Source organism: Hyaloscypha bicolor, assembly GCF_002865645.1.
Source record: "Hyaloscypha bicolor E unplaced genomic scaffold K444scaffold_117, whole genome shotgun sequence".
NCBI classification, from domain to species: Eukaryota; Fungi; Ascomycota; class Leotiomycetes; order Helotiales; family Hyaloscyphaceae; genus Hyaloscypha; species Hyaloscypha bicolor.
Window position 1 is genome coordinate 2564493 of NW_020194619.1, and position 24981 is coordinate 2589473.

General features: G+C 43.7%; 4 protein-coding genes across 4 annotated transcripts; 3 read left to right on the forward strand and 1 right to left on the reverse strand.

Annotated features, from left to right (window-relative positions):
- Positions 1–1705: 1705 nt before the first annotated feature.
- On the forward strand, positions 1706–4472 carry K444DRAFT_644952 (uncharacterized protein; the record flags this gene model as incomplete). Its single annotated transcript, XM_024885029.1, has 7 exons — positions 1706–1807; positions 1859–1925; positions 1975–2218; positions 2250–2432; positions 2480–2658; positions 2706–3380; positions 3430–4472. 7 exons carry the CDS (start codon positions 1706–1708, stop codon positions 4470–4472), a joined length of 2493 nt encoding a protein of 830 aa, XP_024734325.1.
- A 2804-nt stretch (positions 4473–7276) lies between these two features.
- Positions 7277–11073, forward strand: K444DRAFT_665771 (MFS general substrate transporter). Its single transcript, XM_024887111.1, has 3 exons — positions 7277–7885; positions 7937–8068; positions 8119–11073. Exons 1-3 carry the CDS (start codon positions 7724–7726, stop codon positions 10594–10596), a joined length of 2772 nt encoding a protein of 923 aa, XP_024734326.1. The 5' UTR covers positions 7277–7723; the 3' UTR covers positions 10597–11073.
- An 871-nt stretch (positions 11074–11944) lies between these two features.
- Positions 11945–13219, forward strand: K444DRAFT_615878 (uncharacterized protein). The gene is made up of 4 exons (XM_024880814.1): positions 11945–12604; positions 12725–12817; positions 12883–12948; positions 12999–13219. The coding sequence occupies exons 1-4, from the start codon at positions 12221–12223 to the stop codon at positions 13062–13064; spliced, it is 609 nt and encodes a 202-aa protein (XP_024734327.1). The 5' UTR covers positions 11945–12220; the 3' UTR covers positions 13065–13219.
- A 532-nt stretch (positions 13220–13751) lies between these two features.
- K444DRAFT_665773 (uncharacterized protein) lies at positions 13752–16836 on the reverse strand (the record flags this gene model as incomplete). The annotated part of the gene is made up of 2 exons (XM_024887112.1): positions 16366–16836; positions 13752–16317 (listed from the first exon to the last, which is right to left on the reverse strand). Exons 1-2 carry the CDS (start codon positions 16788–16790, stop codon positions 13752–13754), a joined length of 2991 nt encoding a protein of 996 aa, XP_024734328.1. The 5' UTR covers positions 16791–16836.
- Between the last annotated feature and the right edge of the window lie 8145 nt (positions 16837–24981).

Sequence of the window (24981 nt, forward strand, 5' to 3'; positions counted from 1 at the left end):
TTAGGAAGAAATGAAGGGTGAGAGAGGTGCAGGTGCGTATTTCCATGCATCTGATTCGGTCAAGGCCTCGGATCAACAGCGAGGATCCGAGGAACACGAGGAGGCGTCTCGCTCAGCTCTTCTTGCTCTTCTTAAGGTTTGTTGTGGTAGTACGTTGTACCACAGTACTACATACAACTAGTAAGTCCACATCTGTCTCGGCCGCAAACCGAGATGCGGCATCTGGCTCACTCATCGAGCGCTCACGCGTCACTTGGCCAAGTCTTCGGGAGTCATGGACCTGTCAGGCTAATTGCCCCTGCCTTAGATGCCGGAGGGCAATGGGGCAATGGAGAAATGGAGCAATGGGCGCTGGCAAAATCCAGGTTTTTTTTGGCGTGAGCAGCCACCGCGGCTCTCTTGTGACTTGCAAATGAGGAGGGGCCATGCAGAAGCGTCAAGCATGGGATGATGAGAGACCGCAGGGTCAGGATCGCATCGGCAATCCTTAATCCACATCCACACACCGCGGCAGAGGCCAGCCTGTCAGCGGCAGCTCTGCGGATAGGCGAGCAGGGACGACAAGGCACGGGCAGGATGAACTCGACTTCGACCGAACATCATCCCTCCCCGCCGCGTGCACCATCAACCGATTTGATGGCTGCACTGGCTGCACTGGCTGGCGACCCCAGTTTTGAGGCCAAAAATGCTCACAGCAACGCCCCGTCTGTGTTCATGGTTCATGGTTCGGGGGCTCACGGCTGCTTCGGTCACTCTGCCTGCAAGGGGGTACAAGGTGACTTGCTCACCACCGTTCTAGATAAATCATCTCGCCATCTGGGGATTCCCAGACGCCCTCATCTTCCCTGATACAAAGTCTCGACATCTCCGATCTTGATCCAAACCTACGGCCCTTCAAACACAGAACCGGAGAAAGCGAGGTCAAACACTGCGTTCCACCCCGCGGTGCACAGCTCTACTGTATATCAAAGCAGCTCGCCCTCCCCGCAGTCTCGAAACGAACGGAGCTGGAGCTGGAGCTCTCTCCTGTTCTCTCGCGCTCAACTCGTCTCAACCTCTCTGTCAAAAGAAAGGCTTGTTTCTCCGATACTTTTGAGGTTCTTCCGGCTCTGGCACTCAACCTTTGCAACGGGTCCGCTGTCAGCCTGTCGGGCTGCCACCAATCAAGCCACCACACCACGCCTCACTCGTTCTCCGGCCTTCCCCCACGCCACCGCAGACCGAGGCTTATTTCCCCATCAGACCCCGATACCCAGCTATCAGGCTGTCACTACTACTCTCGCTGTCGCTGCCACTACCACTGCCACTGCAGCCAAGCACTGTCAACTGATCAGTGGAGCTCTCCTCCAGGCCCCAGAGAAGGAACCTGGGGATCCGTGGAGGACGGACCGATCTCTCGTAGGTACGAGTCCCCCCATTGGCGCTGCAAACCCACCTCCAAGCCTACTGTATCCCCCCATCCTTCACCTGGCTCTACACATCCGTCTTCACCTGCCTGCTGCAGCTGCCATTCGCGGCCTCGTCGCCCATGAGCTAACCCTGATATCCACGCAGACAGGCACACTGCCCTCGATTCGCCCGCCCCTCTCCCCCCTCCCCCGCTGCTGCTCGTGATGCAATGCGCCCTGCACTGCGAGCAAAGTTAATTATGTAACGATTCTATTTGCTCGTCACTACCTCTGGATTTTTTCTCGCCTCCTCCATCATGTCCGGCCGACCCCAGGTTGGGATCGAACGACTACCCGCACGTCGCATGAGCAACGAGCCGCGAGAATCAATGAATTGCAAGTCGTGTCGGAAGCGGAAGGCAAGTCTGTCTGCTGAAGGAGATCTTCCGTATGTCTGATAGTTTTTCCAGATCAAGTGCAACCGGTTGCGGCCGACTTGCGAGGCTTGCCAGGTCTTCCAATGTCCTTGCATCTATGGTGGGGTCTTCTCAACAACAACACGAGATTATGGTTGACGAGTGTGTAGATGCTGTCCCCAAGAAGCGAGGCCCGAAGACTGATGTGTTGGAAGCGCTGTTGAAGAGGGTAGATGGGTTGGAGAAGCGCTTGAAGGACGAGAAGAAGTCGACTTCGCCCAATACTAATAACGAGGGCGGCGGGTCTGGCGCCGACAAAGAAAGTTCAGATGGCGAGACCAAGTCGCGGCGGCCCACGCTCGACACCCAGACAGTGGCATCCGAAACAGCGGTGTATTCGCCGAGTCCGCTAAGGTAGGGATACAGCTCTTGATAATCGAAAAAGAAAGCTCATCAGTATTAGCGAACCTTCACCTGGAGTGCAACCAGATGTCCTTCTCGACACATATTTCAGTCGATGTCATGGCAAGGCGTATCATATTCTGGACGAAACCAGTACTCGACAACGAATTCAGCTAAATCAAATACCGTCATACCTTCTCTGCGCGATCTATGCTGTCAGTGCAAGGTAGGCCAGGCTAATACAGACCGGTAGATCATAGCTAATATCCCCAGGTACACGGCCCATCCGAATGGATACCATGCGGCTGTAAGACTCAGCGAGGACTACGCTATGCGTGCGAGGGCGGAGTTGGATATCGACGATCCTTCGATAGACTGTTTGCAGGCACTTCTACTTCTTGGGGTCGCATTCACTGCCACGGGGAAAGGAAAGAAGGGATACATGATGCTGGGTAGGTTCGATCCTGACTTTCTTTGGAAGAGGGCTGACTAGATATAGGGAGCGGTATTGCAATGGCAATGGCGCTCGAGTTACATCGAGAATTCGACCACAAGACTCGATTAACAGCAGTCGAGAGGGAGATGCGAAGACGACTATTTTGGACGTGCTATCTAATGGATAGATTTACCGCGTGTGGATCAAAACGACCTTCACTGATCGCCGACAAGTGTATCTTATTACGGCTCCCAGCATGGACACCGAACCCTGCTGCACTACCAGTCGAAGGAGAGTTCTTCCAAAACGGATCGAATCTACAGTACCACGCCGGCTCTGGTAAAAAGAGCCAAGGAAGCAGTGGGATGTTAATAGACATCGTTCGAATACTCGGGATCACGAATCGATATCTCGCAGCGGGGGGTGTGAAAGGAGATAGTCACTTCCCTTGGCATTCATTATCGAATCTCTCCAAAATAAGACAAGATCTGGATATTTGGGCGTCTGGGACACAGGACGTCTTTTCCTCCGTGGATACATTATTCGGTCAATCCGACAGCACGACACTTGTTCTCAGCAAACTTATCTACCACCTCATACATTGTCTAATATATCGACCCTTCCTCCCTATCGATTTGGCGGAGCTTGCGGGGACCGGCCAGCATCAATCATGGCAGATTGAAGCTACGAATCTGTGTTTCCTCCATGCAAACGCCATTGCCGAGTTAGTAGAGTTAGGTATGTCACATATCCCGAAGCTTAAAGTTTGAGATATTGACTGAAATAGGTAAACAATCAGCGTCAATCGAATGGCCCGCCTTCGTTGGATACTGCATCTGCACAGCAGGCACTGTCCACGTCCACGGCACCCACTACAAGGGAACCCACGACTCCGAAGTCTTCTCACAATCCTCTTCCTTCTTGTCTCGCGAAATGCAACAACTATCCGAGCTCCGGTACGCCTGGTCGTCGGTCCAACACCAGCGCGAAACCCTGCAAACGATCTACGGCTGCCATTCAGAGCTTGTGAAGTCGCTTGCCAGTAGTCCCATGCGCTACTCACCTGTTTTCCACCTCGAGGATTTCTTCGATCGTTATTCGGACCTAGGGCAATTCTTCGATGGCGCGCATATAAGCTTTGCGGATATACTGGTTGATCCTACCCAAGAAACATATACGGGCCATGACCTCTATGCTCCAAGATCTAACAGCAATACTTCTCTCTCCTCGAATACACTAAACGACCCTTCTCCAACCCTAGCAAAACGAAAACAGTCTTCCGCGTCGAGAAAAAGACACCTCGATCTCAAACTACAACACGCGAATTCGCATTCACAACGAAATGGCACTAACCACGCGCACCCCGAAAACATGTTATTGACACCAAGCCATACGCTAGATTCGTCTTCTCACCTCGATCCAAATATGGGCATGCAGCAACAATCGATGTTAGACCCTACACCTACACCAATCACACCGTTTCCGCCAGATGGGAGCGGGATGCCGAATTTATCGCAAACGCCATTCTCACCACCCTACGCCTTCTCCTCACTCCATCAACCTGAATCTTACGACCCTATGTTTGGCATGGGGCAGATGGGGTTTTATCCTTCGAATTCCACTCCGAATAATGGCCTGTCTGGTGGATTAGGGAATGGGATGGGGACGGGTGTCCAGGAAGGCATGACGCCCGGAGCGAGAAGTGAAGGGCAGAGCACAGAAGGAGAAAAGGACCCGTTCTTGAGTCTGCTGGAGCAGCTGGCGGAGAACGAACACTCGCGCGGAGGGCCGAGTGAGCTGGATTTCTTTTTAAGTGGGGGGAATGGATGATGTGAACGAAGCGATCTTATACCCAAGTTTTTGGGGACGGTGTAAAAGGGGGGTTGCATCGGGAGCCGGCGTGCTTGGCGGTCGTTTGGAGTTCCGGTCTCGTACGCGACACAGCATTAGGAGTCAAATGTGGGACAGGTATGAGGCAGACGTGTATATACGTGTAAACCACTTGGGATATTTCTATCCTACTCATACATTATCTTCCTACTCTGATTTTAGCTTTCCTGGTCCCCTTTCTTTTTTTTTTTTTTTTTTTCCATTTAACGTGCTTTATCAGTTTACAACTATGTAGCACTATAGGTCCTCTCTGCCTACGAGCCAGAATACCTGACCTCAGTCAGTATATTCTTCTCTATCACTAATCCAAATTCCTTTAATGACACAGAGCCCCCTAGATATCCATTCGGCACAGTAGTTAAGGAAGACTATCCCTATACGTTCTTACCCATATAACTAGACAAACTCTAGTCATTTGCGTCTACTGCCCTGCCAGGAAAAACCATGAAAACCAGCTAGTATAACGTAACCCGTTCGCCGGTCCTAGATCTTAAATCCAAGAGTCAATGGTACGAGATAACGGACTATTACATAGCCTAATGCTATTTAGTAACAGGGGCAGGTATCCAGGCTATGTCTCCGACCTCTCTCTTCCCCGAATATCCTCCTTATACCCCCTCCCAAACCTTAGTTCGAGACCCGATATAATGCCACAATATTCGTAGTTATAGAGAGTAAACTTGGCGTCGTAAATCCGCTAGCCACTATTCCAGGTCTATAGAGGCATGGAAAACATCTACTTATTACAAGGAAGGCTCTCCTGGCTAGAAAAGGGTGCGAAAAGAAGAATAGGATAACGCAACCGAAATTAAGGTCCAAAGGAGTGGCAATGGAAGGGGCTTCGTATTTTGCGAGAAGTTATAAGCTCAAGGCGCTTATAATAGATAGTAGATATTAAATCTAACCAGGGTCCTCTGTAACTATCGATGCGTTTCGTTCTAACTAAATCCAAAACCCTTCCTAATATATTCGTATTCTGGTATTATCATATTAACTAAAGTGGGGTGAAAACTCTGATTTCGGTAGCGGATTCGCCTATATAAATAAAACGCTACAAAACTAAGGCTCTATTAGTGAGGTATTAGTTAACCTATTATCGTAGTGGCTACTAGAAGTCGCATATGTCATACCGCGGGCGGAGTGGCGGCGAGGAGGAGGATATTCGTCGTCGTCGTATGACTTAATCTTGGCTCTGCAGACTCTCAATCGAGAGCTGGAGGTTCGTAGAGGACACCGCGTATAGGTGTTGAGTCTTCGCCCTCCTTAGTCCCCTTTCCCCGCTCCCCATAACCAGCAAATTTTCCGGGGGTTGTTGAATGCCCGTCTTGGCTTTCCCCAGAGATTCAGGGGAAATCTGGGGGAAGCGTGTTGGGATTCACGTGTCGCGCTCTCCAGAAGCGTGGAGATATTGCGCCTCAAGTTTCGAGGTGCGGGATAGTCTTATTCGTGTATTCTCGGTTTCCATCTCGAGTCCCTTCCCTCTAATGTCTCTGCGAAAATCTCAACGGCGACGTAAGTGAAGGCGGTGTGTTTTCAGCCTCGCATTACCACTCTTCCCTCATGTCTCAACCCTTCTACGAAATACAGTAGAAAACCAGTCCCGAGGCAGGCTCCCGACGAAGTTCTGCAAGAAAAGTCGGCCCGACAGGACCGGGATCTCTTGTCTCAGTTTTCGCACTCGTCCCTCCCAACAAGGTGAGTGGCCCACCAGTGGCACCCACACATGGCGGGGTACGAAACGCCATAATCTCACTCCCCCGCCAAAAAACGCATCGCGATCGCGGGGTTGTCCTCGCTGAATCTTCGCCCTCACATTTCACATTTCACATTTCACAATAAACACTTTTCGGACTCTCAAACCCAACCATAGTAATGCCGCTGTCGATCATTGGCTCCTGGCCTTTCTTAGGGTTAGGGCTTGTTTATCCAACACTCCGTTTTTAAGATATTCGAGACGATGCTTTAGATCCTGTGTCTGAATACCCCGGAGGCTCTAAAATTACCGTCTCTACGCGAATACGCTGCTTGCGCACCTGGGGAACCCTCGCTATTTGGGTCTGGTTTTGCGAGGTTTGCCTAGCTATACCCTGCCGTTCCATCGCACGGTGATGCTCGAGGCCCCCCGCAAAGGCCTTTTTACAGGGGATTTAAGACATCTCAGATCCTACTAACCTCCGAGCGTCCGGAGGCTCTTTACAGGGTTGGGCGAAAAAGTCTCTATTTCTTGTTAGAAAAGTATTGCGCAATTATTTCCCTTTGCCATGCAAAACATAACAAACTGAACTCGCGAATCGCTTGGTAAGAGTTCATATATATGCGGGAAATTGAATATAAAAGCAGAGCAGGGTTGGGCAAAGGTGGAAGAGAACGCTCTAAGTGGAAAAAGTCTGCTAGTTAGTGCATGGACACCCTTTACCGCAATCTCAAGAAAGCGGCGTGTGAGCTTGGTTCAATAGAGTAAAGTTGCCGAGCAGAACAAGAGCACGTGAGTATTGCAACGGCACTTCTTGCCACCCATTCTCCTGAAATTCGGTTGAAGCTTGGCAGGAAGAAGGAAGGACGCGAGTTAGGGGGGGGGGGGGGGGGGGGGGGGGGGGGGGGGGGGGGGGGGGGGCCTTGACTCGCTGCAGCAGCACGTCATTGGCCAGGGTGCGCCGTCCGCCCACTTCTCGCAAAAGCCACCAAAGAAGCAAAGAGCGGCGCGACTGGACGACGAGCGGATTTTGCTGGGCACAAACCCTCCCTCGGGTCTGGGGCGCGGCAGGGAAACTCAAAGCACGGCAGGCAGCACTCGGGATTCCAGGAGGGGGGGGGGAGGATGTTGGGGAAGAGGCGCAGGGCGGGCTAGGGTAGGTCGAAGAGTTGAGAGGACTCTTCCTTCGACAGATAGACTTCGTCTCGAGACGAGACGAAACGAAACGAGTCTTCGAAACGGGCACGACTCGACAAGATTCTTCTCGAACAACTGCGAATACGACACTTGGTCCACGCTCGACGGTCGGGCGAACAAAGGGTACGGTGCGAGCACGGGCTCGAGTCGAGGCTACACTTCGCCGCCCTCATACACGAACGGACTGCGATTGGACTTCGAGAGTGGACGAGGAAGATTCAATTGCGAGCCGCAAGGAAGATATGGGTACTTGGACTTGGCAACAATCATGACATAACTGCCATTGAATACAGTGGATTAGATGGCTTCTTTCGGCGGGAACCACTCGAACGGCCAGGTCGTGTTCGTGGTCACCACCACGACCTTCGTCCTGGCTTCTGTCTTTGTCACTGCAAGAATTATATCCAGATTTGCGATATTGAGGAGTCGGGCTGTTGATGATTGGGTTATGATTGTTGCCTGGGTGAGTAGATCAATGGCACCGGGGGATTGAGCTAATGTGTTGGCTCGACAGGTCATTGCATTCGGACTTTCGTTCTCAATTGATTATGGGACTTCAAAAGGGTTGGGGAGACATGATGTCGATATACCGACAGAATGGCTTTCTGCTCTGCGGAAAAGCGAATATGCTTTTACAATTCTCTACGTACGTCCCCCTCCCTTCTTCAATTGAGGATCACCAACTGACGAAAGTAGAACCCCGCCTTGATGGCGACTAAGACCTCCATCCTCATCTTCTACCTCCGCATGTCTCGCAACACTCAGAAACTCCTCCGCATCGCCTCCTACGCTACATTAGCAGTCGTCAACATTGCTGGCGTGGTCCTCACATTTCTGAACGTCTTCCAATGCAGCCCCGTCAGTGCGGCATACGACCTCTTGCGAACAAACAGCAACAGCACCTGCATATCGATCGTCACGCTGTACCTGGCTTCCGCACCCGTGAATATCATTACCGATCTTGCGATCTTGGTTCTGCCGATTCCGGTCCTGACGGGCATGCGATTGCCACAGCGGCAGAAAACGGTCCTCGTGGTGACGTTCACGCTGGGTATTTTCGTAACCATTGTTGATGTGGTGAGGATTTATTACCTTCAGCAGGCTGCCGATCATTCAGAAGTTGCGCATACACGACTTGGGAGTGGTACGGATTTTGCGTACAATGCGAGCATTGCATTGATGTGGTCTGCGGTCGAGGTCAATGTGGGGATTATTTGCGCCTGTATTCCGACATTGAAACCACTCATCAAGCGGATTCTACCGTCCATGATTACGGATCGGACAAGAACTAACTCTGGAACGGACAAGGAGACTTCATTCTCGTCTCCGGTACGAGATGATAGCAATGACGTGCCTCATCGGATAGAATCAATCGAGATAGCCACTGGAATCCAACCTTTACCACAAGCTCAGCCTGGAGGAGATTCCGAGCAACAGATAAATATGATGAATTTCCTGACCACACCCGCTGATGTGGGTCGGAGCAAACAACAACAGGAAATGGACATGATGGATTTCCTCACCACTCCAGATATGGACCCGAGCATGATCAGACGGACTCAAACTCAACCCACTATAAATCGAACCAACACAGCTGCCACAGACAACTCAGTCTACTTCGGTTTTGTGAACATGAAGAGACCTAGAAGTATGCTCAAGACAAAGGGCATGGAATCTTTCAAATACTGCGCCATGGTCACAATACTTTTCTTTTTGTGGGGCTTTTCCTACGGACTATTGAACACTTTGAATTTTGAGATCAGCACAATCGCGAATCAAAGCACGAGTCAATTCTTGGGGTTGACTACAGCCTACTTTGGAGCATATTTCTTTGGAGCTATGACTGTTGGCCAAGTGGTTCTTCGCCGTTGGGGCTTCAAGGCAACATTCATTTGTGGTCTCTGCATATACGGCACCGGTACATTGATGTTCTGGCCATCAGCTGTCCTACTCTCCTTCCCTGGCTTCATCATCTCCAACTTCGTCGTCGGATTCGGACTCTCTGTGCTCGAAACAGCCGCGAACCCATTTCTCGCCCTCTGTGGGCCCAGTGAACACGCTGAATTTCGCCTCCTCCTCGCTCAGGGTGTGCAGGCAATCTCTAGCATCCTCTCCCAGCTCCTCGCCGAAAAGGTTCTTTTCTCAAGGGTTGCCTCCCTCATCGACGTCCAATGGACCTACCTATCCGTCGCCCTCTTCACTGTCATTCTCGCGCTCTTCTTCTACTATATGCCGCTCCCAGAAGCCAGCGACACCGACCTCCAACAGCAATCTGAAGACCTGGGTATCTATCGCTCGCAAACCGTCTCCTTCTCCTTCGTCAAAACAAAACTCCCGCTCATCTACACAACTCTGGCCTTGGCGATAGCTGCACAATGGGCATACGTGGGTGCCCAAGAAGCAATGTCCGCCTGGTTCGGGCAGCTCCTCTCTACCACCACACCTGTATCCGGACACCTCACCCTGTCAATGGATAACTACGTCCTAGTAGGCCACACCACCTTCGCCGTCGGACGCTTTCTCTTCGCGCCCTTATGCCTCATCATCGCGCCTCGCATCCTCCTCACATTCATCCTACTCGGCTGCCTCATTTTCTCTACCCTCACATTTGCCCTCTCCCTCAACGCGAACGGCATCGCTGGCCCCGCGCTCGTGTTCTTCTTTTTTGAGGGCCCGGTCTTCCCGATGGTTTATGCGATGGGAATAAGAGGGTTGGGAAGGAGGACCAAGGTCGGCGCTGTGTATATCACGGCCGCCACTTCTGGCGGCGGCGCCTTTCAATTCGTGATGTGGGCTGTCCAACAAGTTGACCACAAATCGGTCAAATATTCGTATTGCGTCATCGTTGCCTTGTTTGCGTTCTCTTTACTCTTCCCTGCGTATCTGAACTTGGTTCCTGGGGCGAGACACCAGGTTGATCCAGCGAAACTCACTGACCTTCTGGGTGCGTCAAGGAGAGGAAGTGAGGGAGGAGACGGTGGCGATGATAGACCGGACACTCCAGTCAGAAGGATGAGTAGGAAGTTCAGTGTTATCTTTAGCAAAATTTCTCCTGGTGGGCATGGGAACGGAGCGAGAGAGAGCCAGGAGGTGGGGATTGTGGAGCACAGGGAGAGGCAGAGTTGGGGGACGCAGGGGACCGGAGATGGTCTTCACTCTCCTCGGTCTCCTTGAGGAGGATATTGGTGTAAATTTAGCGGCATTGGGACGGCGTTAAATTTGGAAGGATTGTTCTAATATATACTTGGATTTGCCGGGTTGGATTATGGATATGGGTCGGCTGGATGGGTACGAAGAGGATTGATCTAGGGAGGATCTCCAACAACAGGGCAAAGGTATAGGACATGGGAAGCCGTTGTGCTCTCGGGAGTTTGTTTGGAAATGCAGAAGCAGGTTTGAGACCTGGTTCACGTTCATCATTGTGTGTATAGCAAGCAGTCAAGGCGCGGTTATCTCAATGATATCACAATTATCTATCACAGCGCTCGAGCACCAGTGAGGCCGAAATGCAAGTGCGGTCGGGAGAAGAGCGAGCACTTCTCCTTTCAATGTGATCAATTGACTGATGGCGAGATCCGTTGAAACACGAGGAGCTTGAGGGGGCCAGGTTCCCCATGGGGATGAACTGCCGAGACGGGCTGCTTCGCAAACACCTTCGGTGTCTCATCAAATGATGCTCAGACTCGCCGCGATGGGGCGCGGGGTTTTCGTCCCATGAGTTAATCCATTGAATGGTGCTGGGTGGGGAGGGAGGTAGGTGTCTATTGGAGTAAATCCACGAGGTAGCATACTTGTTTCGACTTCGACGGCGCAGAGCGGCGTACGACCTGCTGTTTGGGGAATCCAATGCGGTCGGCTATCGCTTGATGATTCTATCGATTGGAAATGAAATGGATGATGGCATGGTCCTCGCCATTCCAGCGCAGTGACATTCTCTGAGGTCGAAATAAGCGCTGGTTTCCGTTTCAACGGGGCGAAAGAACGCCTCTCCTTTTCGCGGACCCCACCAATCGGATGGCGCTCGATCGCCCGAAACAAGATGCACTGCAGGACTGAACCTTATTTGCACCTCCCTCCCCATTCCTCCAACCACCGCCCAGCAGACTCTCTCCTGATGGAGCGTGATGCTTATGTGAGAGTATGCAGCAGGCAACTTATGGAACGATGCTTCAGCGTTCTCAGCTCCGAAGTCCTGGGATCTTATGAATGCATACTTCTGTTCCTCTTCACTTTCACCGCTTGTTTGCAAGAGGCATTCGGGTAGGTGCATTAGGGACTTGCTTTTCTCGTACTTCTGTCCAAGTCCTCCTCGGCAGTCGACTTTCTCTATACAGATCGTCTAGTCAAAGCACATAGACGGAGAAATAGTCTGAACCGAACGAACGATTGCAGGATCTCGGGACAGGGTTGCAAACTGTTTCCCCATACGAGAGTTCACGCTAGCGATCATGCTTATTCCAAAAGCAGTGTTCACCACCAGGCCCTGTCCCCTTTCTCCAGTCTTGACTGGTCAGTCCATCATCTGATCTCAATCATACCCGCCAAGATCGAAACAACTTTGGCCCCAAACCCGCACATCCCTTGCGCCGTTTGAATGAGGGGGGCCATGTTCGGGTGTTCGTGCGCCATCTGTTATAACCACTACCTCTCTCCTTTCTGCTCCCCCGGATTTGTCTTTCTTCTCTAAGGCTGGCCTATCTTCTTGCATTGTATTTGTTAGCTTGTACATTCCTTCGTTCTCCTTCCCCTCTCTCATTAACTTTCCCTTCCCCTCCTCACGGTCCCTCACTCCGCCAAGATGAAGTCACTCCTCCTCCTCACCTTCCTCAGCGCCGTCTCAGGCCTCCCGCGTCCCTCTCTTTTCACCGAAAATCCCGCGCTCTCATCCAAATCTCTCCTCACGCGCGAAACGCCCGCCGCAGCGGCCGCCAACACGACAGCCTCGTCGTGTTCACAAGCCGTGCTCGCCCTCGCCTCCGGCATCCAGTCCAACATCGCAGATCAGAACAACGAGTTGGCCACGGTCACGGCGCTCGGGAATGTCCTGGCGCAGAACCCGATGGATCTGACGCTCTACTCGGCCACGCAGGCGAGCCTGTTGAGCTTCGTGCAGAAGGGGATCCAGATCCGAGAGGAGAATCAGAGGATTGCTCCTGCTGGGAATGCAGCGATTGCTGGACTGGTATGTTGGAATTTTTAGTTTTGGAGGAGGAGGGGTGCGCGCTGGTTTGCAAAGGAGAGAGTGAGAGAGGTGGGAGTCGGGATTGGTTGGGAGTCGAGAGGCTGATGATGAGTGATACAGGCAACGGTTGCAATGGCACAGGTGGCGGAACTGTCGCTCACGGTGAGCCTGGCGTTGGGAGGGAACGGGACGGATGTTGCGAAGGCTAATGCGGTACGGTTCCCCTTCCCATCGTTGGACTCATGAGAGATGAAAGAGGGCTGACTTGGGTGTGTCAGACTGTTGAGACGTTGAAGGGTGATTTCAAGGGCGGCATCAAGCAGAATATGATGAATCTGGCTGCTGTGAGTTTTCCGTACTCGTGTTACTTGAGGGGATCACTAATGGTTTTCAGGCTACGGCGAACTGCACAATGTCTGCTGCTACGGGAAGCACTGCTGCGAAAAGTGTTGCATATTGACGGACTGTGGAACAAGCACGTTCTTTCTATAGAATGTGATGCTGGGCATCGCAGTAGCATGCGTTGTAAATTTCATCCCTCCGGAATGTCTCCTCTTCCCAAGCTATCTGAACACCACCGCTTTTCCTCAGGCTGCTTAACCTAATTACACGCTTATTGGAAATCATTTAATTTTTAATAAGGGCGCCTTAAAAAGCCCTCCCCCTTTTGCAAGTCTATGACATAAAAACCACCCAAGTTCAGATTGCGCGCTTCCAGCGTGAGGAACGACATCAAATTCTGCTAGCATATACACATCATGGCATTGTACTCGCACTTGTCTTCCCGGGTTCTATAAACGCCGCCGACACCCACTGTACCAAGAAATCTGTCTTTCTGTTTTTAGCATACACCTCTAGGCCCATATATAGTCGGGATACGCTTACCTAGCGGCGCTCCCCAGCCTCTTAATACGATTATTTAACCACCGCGACTCTTCACAACAGTACTAGCATTACTGAACCAACACCAGACACCCGTCTGTCTGTGTTCCTAGATGTAGCGGCACCAAACTAGACTTGGCTATGTTCACATGAAATTTGTCGTAAATTAATATGTTTATTACAGCTGAGTTACGAGAGCTTTCACGGTCTTCTGTGGCGGCTTGTGTAGTCATTGTTGATTCTCTCCCGTCTCTCCCACCGCCTTCTATCGTTGTCGCCAGTTTTCCCGTCTTGGAGGGTTGTGATTTCTTAATTCCTGAAGTATATTGCCTGCTTCTTCTGGGAAGATAGAACTAGCGGCTTCTAGGACTTGTGAGGCCGTAAGTCTAGGGGAAATTTCTTGTTCCAACCCCAAATCCTGATTAGGCATCTCTTCTGACGGGCCCTTTATTTTCGCAAAGGGGCTAGCTCCATGCTTGATAAGCAGAGAAACTATTTTTAAATAGTCCCTCCCATATTCATGACCGGGAAATCTGTGGACTAAGTTGGCAACACCATGCAATGCCTTCTCCCAAGCGCTCGAACCAGAATCGTACCGCGCGTTTGGGTCTGCTCCAAGCTGGAGAAATAGCTCTACCATCTCAAAGCATGGGGGAGGATAATCGCAACTTTGGTGATTATTTGCAATACTCGGAACATATTGCAGCATCGACGCATATGAGGCTGCGATTGGGCGACCCGAAGACTGGTATCTGAGCTTTTCCCGAACGTAAGGAACAAGCCCATATATGACTGCCAAACTTAAGAATCCATGAATATTAGCGTTGTGCATGAACCCAGCCATTCCAGAATTGTATGTCTGCCAGTATTGATTATGTTGTAAGTATGGATCGCCTCCACCCCTGCATGGGGTTGATAGAAGGTGAGATAGTCGGTCAAGGATAGTGCACTGGGGATTCCTTGTTTGATAGTTGCTGTGGTATGCATAGATTAATGCAGCGTTTGATAAAAACCAAACATGGTCGTCGAATCTACGTCTGGAATCGTCGTCTTGTGCTTCAGTATCGATTTCCATTCTGTCAAGCTCGAGTAAGTCCACGCAGGATCTCAACATACTCGTGGCAGGGTTAAATCGAGTTCCGGCGGTCAGTGTAACCAATTCGTTCCATTTTAGAGGATGCTCTATGTAATCTCTTGCCGTTCTATGTAGCCATTTAATAGTCTTCGGGCTGACGCCAAAAAGGGTATACTGTCGATAGCGTTCTTGGGAATCGTCCATGACCTCGAGTAGTCCTGCACAACGAGCGGTGAGCTGGAAGGATATATCTTGAAGGTTTTTCAGAAGATGACCAGAAGTAATCCTTGGTGATCTGGCAGGACTGATATCCTCGTTTATGGCAAGGTATAGCGCCAGAGTTGTAAGGGGTGGTGTGTCATCCGTGGACACCATACAATTGCGACAATTCTGGGCTGCTCTCATAATTTGAAAAGCCATGGACGCCCATTCCTTATAGATTGGCTCAATTAGACTGAATAGATGATCGTAGAGTGGTTCAAGCTCTCTAGGGAAGAGGCGCAAGCGCTTTTGTAGATCTGGAATAGTGTCACGGTTGCGAAAACCTTCCAGCAGTGATCTGACAACAAGCTTCACCCACAAGAAGACTCCATCAGCCTTTTGCACAATCTCTTGGACGAGGACAAATGCGGATCTCGAATCATTGGACTCCAGTCTGCGATATGCCTCACTTGATTGGAGCCTATCGATCACAAAGCGCTCTATGTCTGCCCACGTGAGGTCTTGAAGCCGTAAGCTTGGCCGGTCCCTGAAAAGATCCTGAAAGACCACCCATGGTCTGCTCGATACGCAAATTTTGACATGCGGCAAGCACGAAATGCTCTTGAAGAATTCGCCAAGCTCCTCATGATCTCCGTCGTATTCGTCGAGTCCGTCAATGAAAAGAACGAACTTGAGTGGCACCACAGTCTGTTTTACAAGGCTTTCGAAAATTGCCATCAACCTTTTCAGAGACCAAGATATGATTGTGCCATCACCAATCTGATTTAAAAGGTGAGAATAAGTCCTTGCCCATTCCAACGGTATTAAAATTGGAATCAATTGAGGATACTGGCTCCAAATATCATGCAATATGGTTCTTAGAAGCCCTGCCTGAGATTTCTGCTCACAAGTGCCGCTATTCCGGAAAAAGAAGGCTGATGTGGCAAGAGGAGTCATAGCGGCCCAAGATCGCAGATGTGCTTTCGTTCTGGAATCTTCGTAGGTGAATTTGAGTAGTGTAGACTTTCCTGAGCCGGCTTTTCCATTTACCCAGTATATTCCACTGCCCGACGCAAGCCACTCCGAGAAGTTACTCCAAAAAAGCTGCTGTGCTGTCTTATCATGGAAAATCCATTCGAAGGTTTCCTGGTGGGCATCTGCAACATCCTCGTAACGTTGTGTCATTGCAGAAAATGCAAGATTTGCAAGTATCTTTCGCTGAACGCTCGATCTGAAGAGGTCTTCCTCTTCTCGAGAAACGTCGAGCATTTCGACGGACGGAATAATCATATTGCTTGTCGATAATTCATGATATTGCTCAAATTGGCTGCCACGAACCAACGATGCGCGAGTCTGGCGATTCTCATTCTCTGAAGAATTGCCGGCGCGGCTCAGCAACTGCGTGAGAGTACGGGTTTGATCTCTTATGTCGGTGGAAAGACGTTCAGGGGGGTTTGGCTGTAGACTTAATAACGCCGCGACAATCTGTTTCGTCTTTACGTCTAGCAGGTTGAATCTGTCTGATACCTGTTCAGACAGTGTATCAAGTTGTCCTCTATGGTGGCTCAGAAGGTAGCCTAAGCTCGGATGTCGAGGGACATACCTTAAAGAAATCAAGACACGAGTTTCCAAGGCCTGGCTTAATGTGGCTAGCCTCTTGACTAGACCGTCTGTCTCTCTGCGTGACCATGCACTCTTGATCGCTTGCTGAAAGCTTTTCCATGCTCGATGCTTCCCAGCGACTTTCAAGCCATCTATACGGGTGAGTATCTCCTCCGCCAATGCAACAGCCTCATCACAAATTTTCCGGAAGTCTTGTGATACATCTTGGCTATCGCGGCCGGAGGTGTTGCGGAGCTTCAGAATCAGTGCACGTAGGTCGGCCGTGACAAGATGAAGTTCATCGTCAGCAGCCAGAGACCCCCGTGTTGATCTATAGAGCTCGCGGCTCTGCGATAGCAATTGGCGGCCGAATTCAACAAACTGAACAACGTTTCCTGCCAGCGATAGCGCCGTTAAAGGATCCATAGTGAGTTGTTCGTGCTGTCGAGGTTTTCCATGAACTTCAGCGAAGAGGCTCCAGATATGCAAATGCTAAGTGATGTTTGAAAAGGTAACAGCTTCATGTGTATGAGTGAAGTGTCACGCCCGACAGCCTAACCATATCAGCTACCTGAGAAAGCCTGTCAGAGAGCCCAGAGCGCAGTGTGGACTCCGATAGGCTCGATAATCGATCGATCGATAATCGCGCTAATTAGTCGATAATCGATAATTACTAATAATTATTAATCTGAGCACTGCACTTGGAATCACATCAGGGGACAGGAGCTTTTGATTTGATTGATTGGCAGGAACCAGGCGCCCGATTGCTTAGTCAGCGCGTTTTCAGCAGCTGAGTTGAGCAAGGGAAGAACCTCTACATTACAGTCAGGCACCTTCGTGACGTCCTGTGAAGTAGGAAAACAAAAAAGGAGCCTGGGACTTGCCCTAGGACCCCACTGTGTGGGCGACCATATCGGGCAGTATCTAACTAACAAGGAAAGGACAGCTATGTACAAGAAGTGGTGCAGGGCACCGGGTAAGGTGGGTGTGTCGAAAAGTGCCCTGAAGTGAGAGTGAAAGTGCTGGAGACAGAGAGGAGAGCAGAAGGGGCCTCTGGCCCCTTCTATGCTCTTCCTCGCTGGCGCTCAGACCTCCTCCGTTTTTCATACTAGTGGGTACAATTTTTTTTTTGCGATAATTACCGTATTATCTGGTGTATATGATCATGGTCTTAAAGCCCGTTCCACACCTAAATAATTCGTCAGGGAATGGTTCTAAGCCTGAGAGGGTCTAGTAATACGTCGATCCCACTAAAAACCGCTTAGTATATGGTATTGTGCTTACCCCCCTAATTCCTCACTCCTTTATTTCTCTCACTCATTCTCTCTCCTAAACTCCCACCCGCACCACTAATTGCTCTTGATATTACGTGCCACAAATTATATACATTGAGAATTAGCTGAGAAATCTGCTAGAATATTACTTGAATTACCTCAAATTAGCCAATTAAGTAATAGTTTAGTAATATCAGACCATGGTCTTATTACTAAGCTATTGCTTGAAGAATTGCTCTGGAAATAGTCTTTTATTAAGGGGTGGTCCTAAATAAGAAAGGAGTTATATATACCAGATAATATAATATAGGGCTAGTGTGCTATATTTTTAGTAATATAGGTATTACTTACTAATTACTTATATCTCCTTCCTGCTTAAATTGAATTTTAAAGACCTTAATACTATTTCTTTATTTAATAAAATATAGTTCATACTAGTAAAAAGGCCTGGCTCAGGGCAAAAAGATAATAAATAACTAATAAGTTTATTAGTAAAGGTACGACTTTATAGTCTGAGCCAGGCCTCCTTACTAGTATGAACTATATCTTACCGGATAAAAGAATAAACTCGAAAAATTAATATAATATTTTATTAGATAAAGAAATAATCTAGAAATTTTTATTAAAGTAAGTATAAGCAAGAAAGGAATTTAGGTAATTAATAAATAATTTAATATATAAAATATTAATTAGTTTATATGTAATGGGCATACGTGATGGCGTATGGACAGGTGTCAGATATCGTGGATCTAGTTTCCTATTTTAGGTAAAGCTTGCGATCGGAATCATACGGGCAATCGGAATCGTACGGATCGCATAGGATCGTGTTTCCTAGTTAAGTAAAGTGCTTTGCAGGCTTGGCTAAGCACTAGGGAACATATAGAGAGACGCTCCTAGCTTTGGAAAGGGGCATTAATTAGTCTTTTATTAGAATCGATTCTTGGAATCAGTTACACTTGCAAGCGTCACTCTATAGCTTACTTACCTTGACTACTTGTACATTACCCTGCTATTACATACCTCACATTCTAATTAATCCAACCTTCGGGGAGCAGTTCGTTACAAGGTAGTCAAGCTATTAATAGACAAAATATTAATGGCTAGAGCATTAACCAGGAGAAGCGTCTCTACTACTACTAGGGTAACCTAACCGGGCACCCAGGGGAGCGCCCAGTCAAGCACTCTTCGTACTGCCTAATCAGGAGAAGGAAGTAGAACTCAGACGCCCCCAGAACTAGCGGGTAGGATAATAATAACGGAGAAATTAGCGGCAGCTCGCCGTTATATTACTGAGTTAGAAATAGAGATATAACAGAGAGAAGATCTAGAGGAGCTAGAAGCTCAGATCCGTTATCTTAAAGATATTCGGATACCCGATATAGAATCCGTTATACTCCCGGCGGTACCCTTGGTTCGGAGGGCTCCAAAAACCCGAGAACTGCCTACTTACCGGGGAAAGAGTATTAAAGAAGCCCAGGACTTCTTCTATTAGGTAGAGTTAAAGTAGTATAAAGACGGCAGGATTACCTGGGCTACTAATATAGTAAAGGTTATATATTATATTTCCTATTTTGAGAATATAGCTAGGAATATCTGGAAGTATAGAGAGTAATTAGTAGGTATTAATACTATGGATTAGGAGACCTTTATTAAATTTATAAAGAATTCTATCTTGGATCCAGAGAACTATAGTAATAATACCCTTACCAAGTTTAAGAATACTAAATAATAGCCAGACTAGAATATCTAAAGCTTTATATTTTACTTAGATAGCCTATTAGATAACTTGGGATATATAGGTTTATTATAAGAGCAAAATAACTTATTTAGTAGTTTAAGGCAGGAGATTCGGGACAAGATTAATTATTAAGGAAATATTTTATAAGAAAAAGAGAAGCTTATTTCTATAGCTATAAGAGTTAAGAATAATTTAAATCTGTCTATTTAATAGAAATATAATAATAAGCTAATAGAATAGTAAAAGAAAAGAAATAAGAGAAAAGAGAAAGGAAATAATAAAGGAAAATAGAAAAGAAATATATCCCTATTATAAGGTTTATAAAACTGAAGTAATAAAGACATAGTAATAGGGTCTAATATAGTACCTATATTAGAATCTATAAGACTAGATATAATTTGCTTTACTTACTAGAAGAAGAATTATTATATTACTACTTGCCCTAATTAAGGGAAACCGACTTGCTATAACTATAATAAGTCTAGCTATAAAGTATATAAGTATTTAGAACTAAAAAAGCCGGGAAATAGGTATATCCTATAGTAATTATACTTATTTATATTATAAAAAGTAAGGCCCCTAAAACGAGAATAATAATTAAAGTTATTATTAAGATAATAAAAAATAAGTAAAAGATTAGAATATTAGTAAATTCGAATATAGAGGCTAATTATATAAAAAGGAGATTAGCTTTAGATATAGGTATTCTATTAATATTAAAAGTAACTCTTTTATTTTTACTAGAGAGAAAAAGAATTTATTTATATAGAGATTATATTCTTGGGATTATTACTAAGGATATATTAAGGAACTAAAAGAAGGCTAATATATATTTTATATTATATAATTTCGATTTGAACTATATTAATATAATACTTGAATTTCTATAGCTTTACTAGGTTAACTCCCTAATTTCCTTTAGGGAGGTAATATAAAAATACCAGATTTAATTATAGAAGATTAAAGTTCTAAATACTAGGAAGTTTACTAAAGTAGTAAAATATAAGATATATATTTTTCTATTAATTACTTATCCTATAATAAATAGCTAAAGAATTACTACTATTACTATTAATAAAATAGTTATATTTCCCAAGAAATATTAGGACCTTTTCCAAGTATTCTCTATAGAGGCTATAGGTATACTACCCGACTACTATATAATAAAGTATTATATAAATCTGAAATTAGAGTTCTAACTATTATATAATCCTATATATACTTTATTAGAAAGAAAGCTTAAAGTTCTTTAGGAATATCTTAATACTAGCCTAGAGAAGAAATAGATCTATTATTTTACTAGCCTAGCTAGTACCCTAATTATATTTGTTCTAAAGAAAGAAGGCAGCTTATATCTATATATTAATTACCGGAATCTAAATAGAATTATTATTAAGAACCGAATACTATTATTACTTATTAGTAAGATTATAGATAGGCTTTATAGAATAAAGATATATATAAAGCTAGACTTAAAGAATACTTACTATTAGTTATAAATATGAGAAGATAATAAGTAAAAAACAATATTCCAAATATATTATAGATATTTTAAATATTATATTATATTTTTTAGATTATCTAATACTTTAGTAATATTTCAGGTATATATTAATTATATATTAGTAAGCCTTATAGATATTATTTATATAGTCTATCTAGATAATATTTTGATTTATTTAGAGAACCTAGAATAGTATATAATAGCAATCTAATATATATTTAAATAGTTATAATAATATTAGCTCTTTATAAACTTGGCAAAATACGAGTTTAATATAGAGAGAATAGAGTTTCTAGGGTTTATAATTAGCTCAGATAGTATAGAAATAGAAGCTAGTAGGGTTATAGCTATTAGGAAATAGCTAGCCCTAAAGAATAATATCCAAGAAGTCTAAGTATTTCTGGGTTTTACTAACTTCTACTAAAGGTTTATCTATAAATACTTTAGGGTAGTAAAAGAGTTAACTAATTTATTAAAAACTAGTAGAAACCCATAATATTATTTTAGCTAAATAGATAAGGTAGATAGGGCTTTTAAGGAACTATAAATTATATTTATAATAGTACTAATTCTTTATTATTTTAATCTAGTCTTAAAAATTTATATAGAAATAAATATTTCAGAATTTATAATTATAGGTATAATTTCCTAGTTCTTTAGTAAAAGAGCAGAAGCCAGGTAATACTTTATTGCCTTTTATTTAAAGAAAATAACTATAATTAAAAGCAGGTATAAGATATATAATTCTGAGCTCTTAGCTATTATTTTAGTATTTCGTATCTAGTAGTATTACCTAATATATATCCGGTATACTATTATTATTAAAACAGATTATAATAACTTAAAATACTTTATAACTAAGAGAAAACTAAATAGTTAATAAATAAGATAAGTAAAAAAGCTAGCTATTTTTGATTTTATTTTAGAATACTAGCCAGAATATAGTAATCTTACTAATAGGCTATTAAAAAGGCCAGATTTTATAATAGATATAAATAAAAATACTTTATTACTTATATTTTATAATAAGCTATAGAATATAGAATAGAAAGTCCTATAAATAATAGTAATAGAATATTATACTATTCCTATAATACTATAATTTAAGGCCCAGAAAAAAGAAAATAGATACTTCTTAATTAGTAAGATACTAAGGAATTCCGAAAGGGAAATCTATTTTAGTAATAAAATAATACTAGAGATACTATTACTTAAGCCTATTACTAGTATAGCTAGTTATAAATAGTATATACTACGGATTCTAGCTATATAGATAGCTAGATCCAAAATAGTATATAAGGAAAATAGAGAGATATTATTTAAATTATTATTATAGTACTAAAGGCTCGATCTATTAGTATAATACTAGTAGTATAAATAGTTTTTAAAGGGAACCTCTATTAGAGCTATTAAGACTTAAGAACTTAATATATCTGGGTTATTTAAATATCGGGATACTATTTATATACTAAATAAGCCGGCTTTTAAAGAAGAATTACTATAAGCTAACTATAATAATTCTATAGATAGGTATTTTAGTACTAGTAAGATACTAGAAATCTTTTAGAGAAAATACTTTTAGTAAAGTATAAAAAAGAATATAAAAGACTATATTAGAACTTGCTCTATATATTAATAGACTAAGATAAAAAGATATTTGCTATATAATATATTTAGTTTATTCTTCTTCTTCTCTAAGCCATAGTAAGAAATTACTATAGACTTTATTATAGGGCTATTCTTTTCTAGGTTTTATAATAAAGTATATAATTTTATACTTATTATTATTAATAGATATATAAAAATAATATAATATATTCCAATTACTAAGGAAATCTCGGCTCCTGAGTTAGTAAAGCTATTTATATATTATATTATTAAAGACTTTAGTATATTTGCGGGTATAATCTCTAATAGAAAATCTGTTTTTATAAGCAAGTTCTAGTTAAGTCTATACTTCTACTTAAAGGTTTAATAATAACTAAATATAGTATTCTATTTATAAACTAATAAATAAATAAAGAATCTAAACCAAACTCTGGAATAGTATTTAAGATATTATACTAGCTATTAGTAAGATAACTAAGTAATAAAGCTTATTCTTATAAAATTCATATATAATAACTTTATATATTTAATAATAAGAATTTCTCTATTCTATATATTATATAGATTCTATTCTAGTATTAAATTATATATTAAGAATAATATTTCAGAAAGAGGAGTATTAGTAATATAGGAAAGAATATAGAGGATTTAAATAAAATAAGAGATACTAGAGAAATAATAATAAGAAGTAATAAATATATAAAAAAAGTACTATAATAAGAAATATATTAATAAGGAATTTAATATATATAATAAAGTTATACTTTATATAAAGAATATTTAATAGCTATAATCTAATATAAAGCTAGTAAATAAATATCTCGGTTTCTTTAAAGTTCTAGAAATTATAAGAATATATAAATAGATATATTATTTGGAATTATTACTATTATATTAGATCTATAATATTTTCTATATTTCTTTTTTAGAACTATAATACCTATAAACTAGTATTATAGTAAAACCAGAACTAGTTAAGATTAAGAGTAAAAAAGAATTCAAGATAAAATTTATTATAGCCTATAAGAAGAATAGAAAAGAAAGGAAATATCTTATTTATTATAGTTATTATAATATACGGTACTAGTAGGGATTAGACTAGAACTAGAGAGGCATCTGGTATCTAAGCGAGGCATCTATAGTTACCTGATTATTGCATGTAACCCCGAGCTTGAGCTAGTATATAGGCCCGTATATAGCTCGCGATTATTTAGATCCGAGGCTCCTTCGGGATCCTCTTCTCTCTTTAGCTTTAAATTATTGAAATAGAGATAGTCTAATTATGCCTTCTAGGCCCTAGATCTTATACTCGTAATATAATTCAAAGCTTACCTATTTCTTAATCCTATAGAGGATTTAAATAATACCTATCTAATTGGTTTTCGACAAGTATAAACGCAATATACTATAGCTACTCCCGAATCGGTTAACTAATATTAGAATAAAAGAAAGCCCTAGAATAACTAGGCAAGAAAGCCCTAGACCGGCCAGGTAAGCGGATAGGCCAGTAACCTTACTACTAAACGAAGATCTATAAGAAAGCAAGTCCCGGAATAACTAGGCAAGTCAGAAGAAGCTATAGTATAAGATACTACTAGTATATTACCAGAAGATAAACTAGAGCCTCTTATTAAGTCTCCTAAGGGGTCCGAGTATCCTATTAATATTTATAATAGAAGAGATACTTTCTTCCAGAGAATAGAGGAAGAAGAGGAACCTGCCTTATTAAAGGCAGAGTTCCAAGAGTTATTTCGGAACCCAGAGGCTTTATATAAAGAGATTATTAAGCTAATTCTAAAGATATATAATATTCTTGCCTATAGCAAGAATTATTATAATTAGCTAAGAGAAATCAAGCAAGCCCTATAAAAGAATAAAGCCATTATTGAGAAGCTTATTATATAGCCTGCCGGAATAACCGGTTCCCCTACTTTAGAAAATAGATACTTAGTTAAACTTCCTAACTCTCTTATTTTCAAAAGTATAACTAAGAATAGTATTACCTTTAATAATTAGTTAGTTTAGATCAAGAATAAGCTCTATAATAACTCTAATACCTATTAGATAGAAGACCTCAAGATCATTTATATATCCGGCTATATAAGTAGCCATACCCTTATACTAATCTCTCTCTGCCTAAACCAGGATAATTAATATATATACGAGACTATTAGGGAACTATATACCTATCTAGAGAAGCTATATGGCGATCCGAATAAGGAGTATAATACTCGGTAAGTATTTAAGGAACTATTTATAAAGAAGGGCCAGACCTTTCAGGAATTCTATACCCTATTCCTAAAATATATAGCAGACGGAAATATTAACTCGTAGAACTTTAAGAATAATCTGAATAATAAGCTTACCTGAAAGCTCTAAAAGGCCATAGCTATATACTATAATAATCCGGCCATTCATACTACGGAGTTTATATAATACTATACTACGAATAACTAGTAGATCCGAGCTTACTATAAAAAGAAAAAACAGATA

Bases quoted from the DNA above. Each gene is read 5' to 3' on its own strand.
- K444DRAFT_665771 (XM_024887111.1), top strand. From the start codon at position 7,724: ATGGCTTCTTTCGGCGGGAACCACTCGAACGGCCAGGTCGTGTTCGTG. The intron at 7,886-7,936 runs GTGAGTAGATCA...TTGGCTCGACAG, and splicing joins GGGTTATGATTGTTGCCTGG to GTCATTGCATTCGGACTTTC. The intron at 8,069-8,118 runs GTACGTCCCCCT...TGACGAAAGTAG, and splicing joins ATGCTTTTACAATTCTCTAC to AACCCCGCCTTGATGGCGAC.
- K444DRAFT_615878 (XM_024880814.1), top strand. From the start codon at position 12,221: ATGAAGTCACTCCTCCTCCTCACCTTCCTCAGCGCCGTCTCAGGCCTC. The intron at 12,605-12,724 runs GTATGTTGGAAT...TGAGTGATACAG, and splicing joins ATGCAGCGATTGCTGGACTG to GCAACGGTTGCAATGGCACA. The intron at 12,818-12,882 runs GTACGGTTCCCC...TGGGTGTGTCAG, and splicing joins ATGTTGCGAAGGCTAATGCG to ACTGTTGAGACGTTGAAGGG.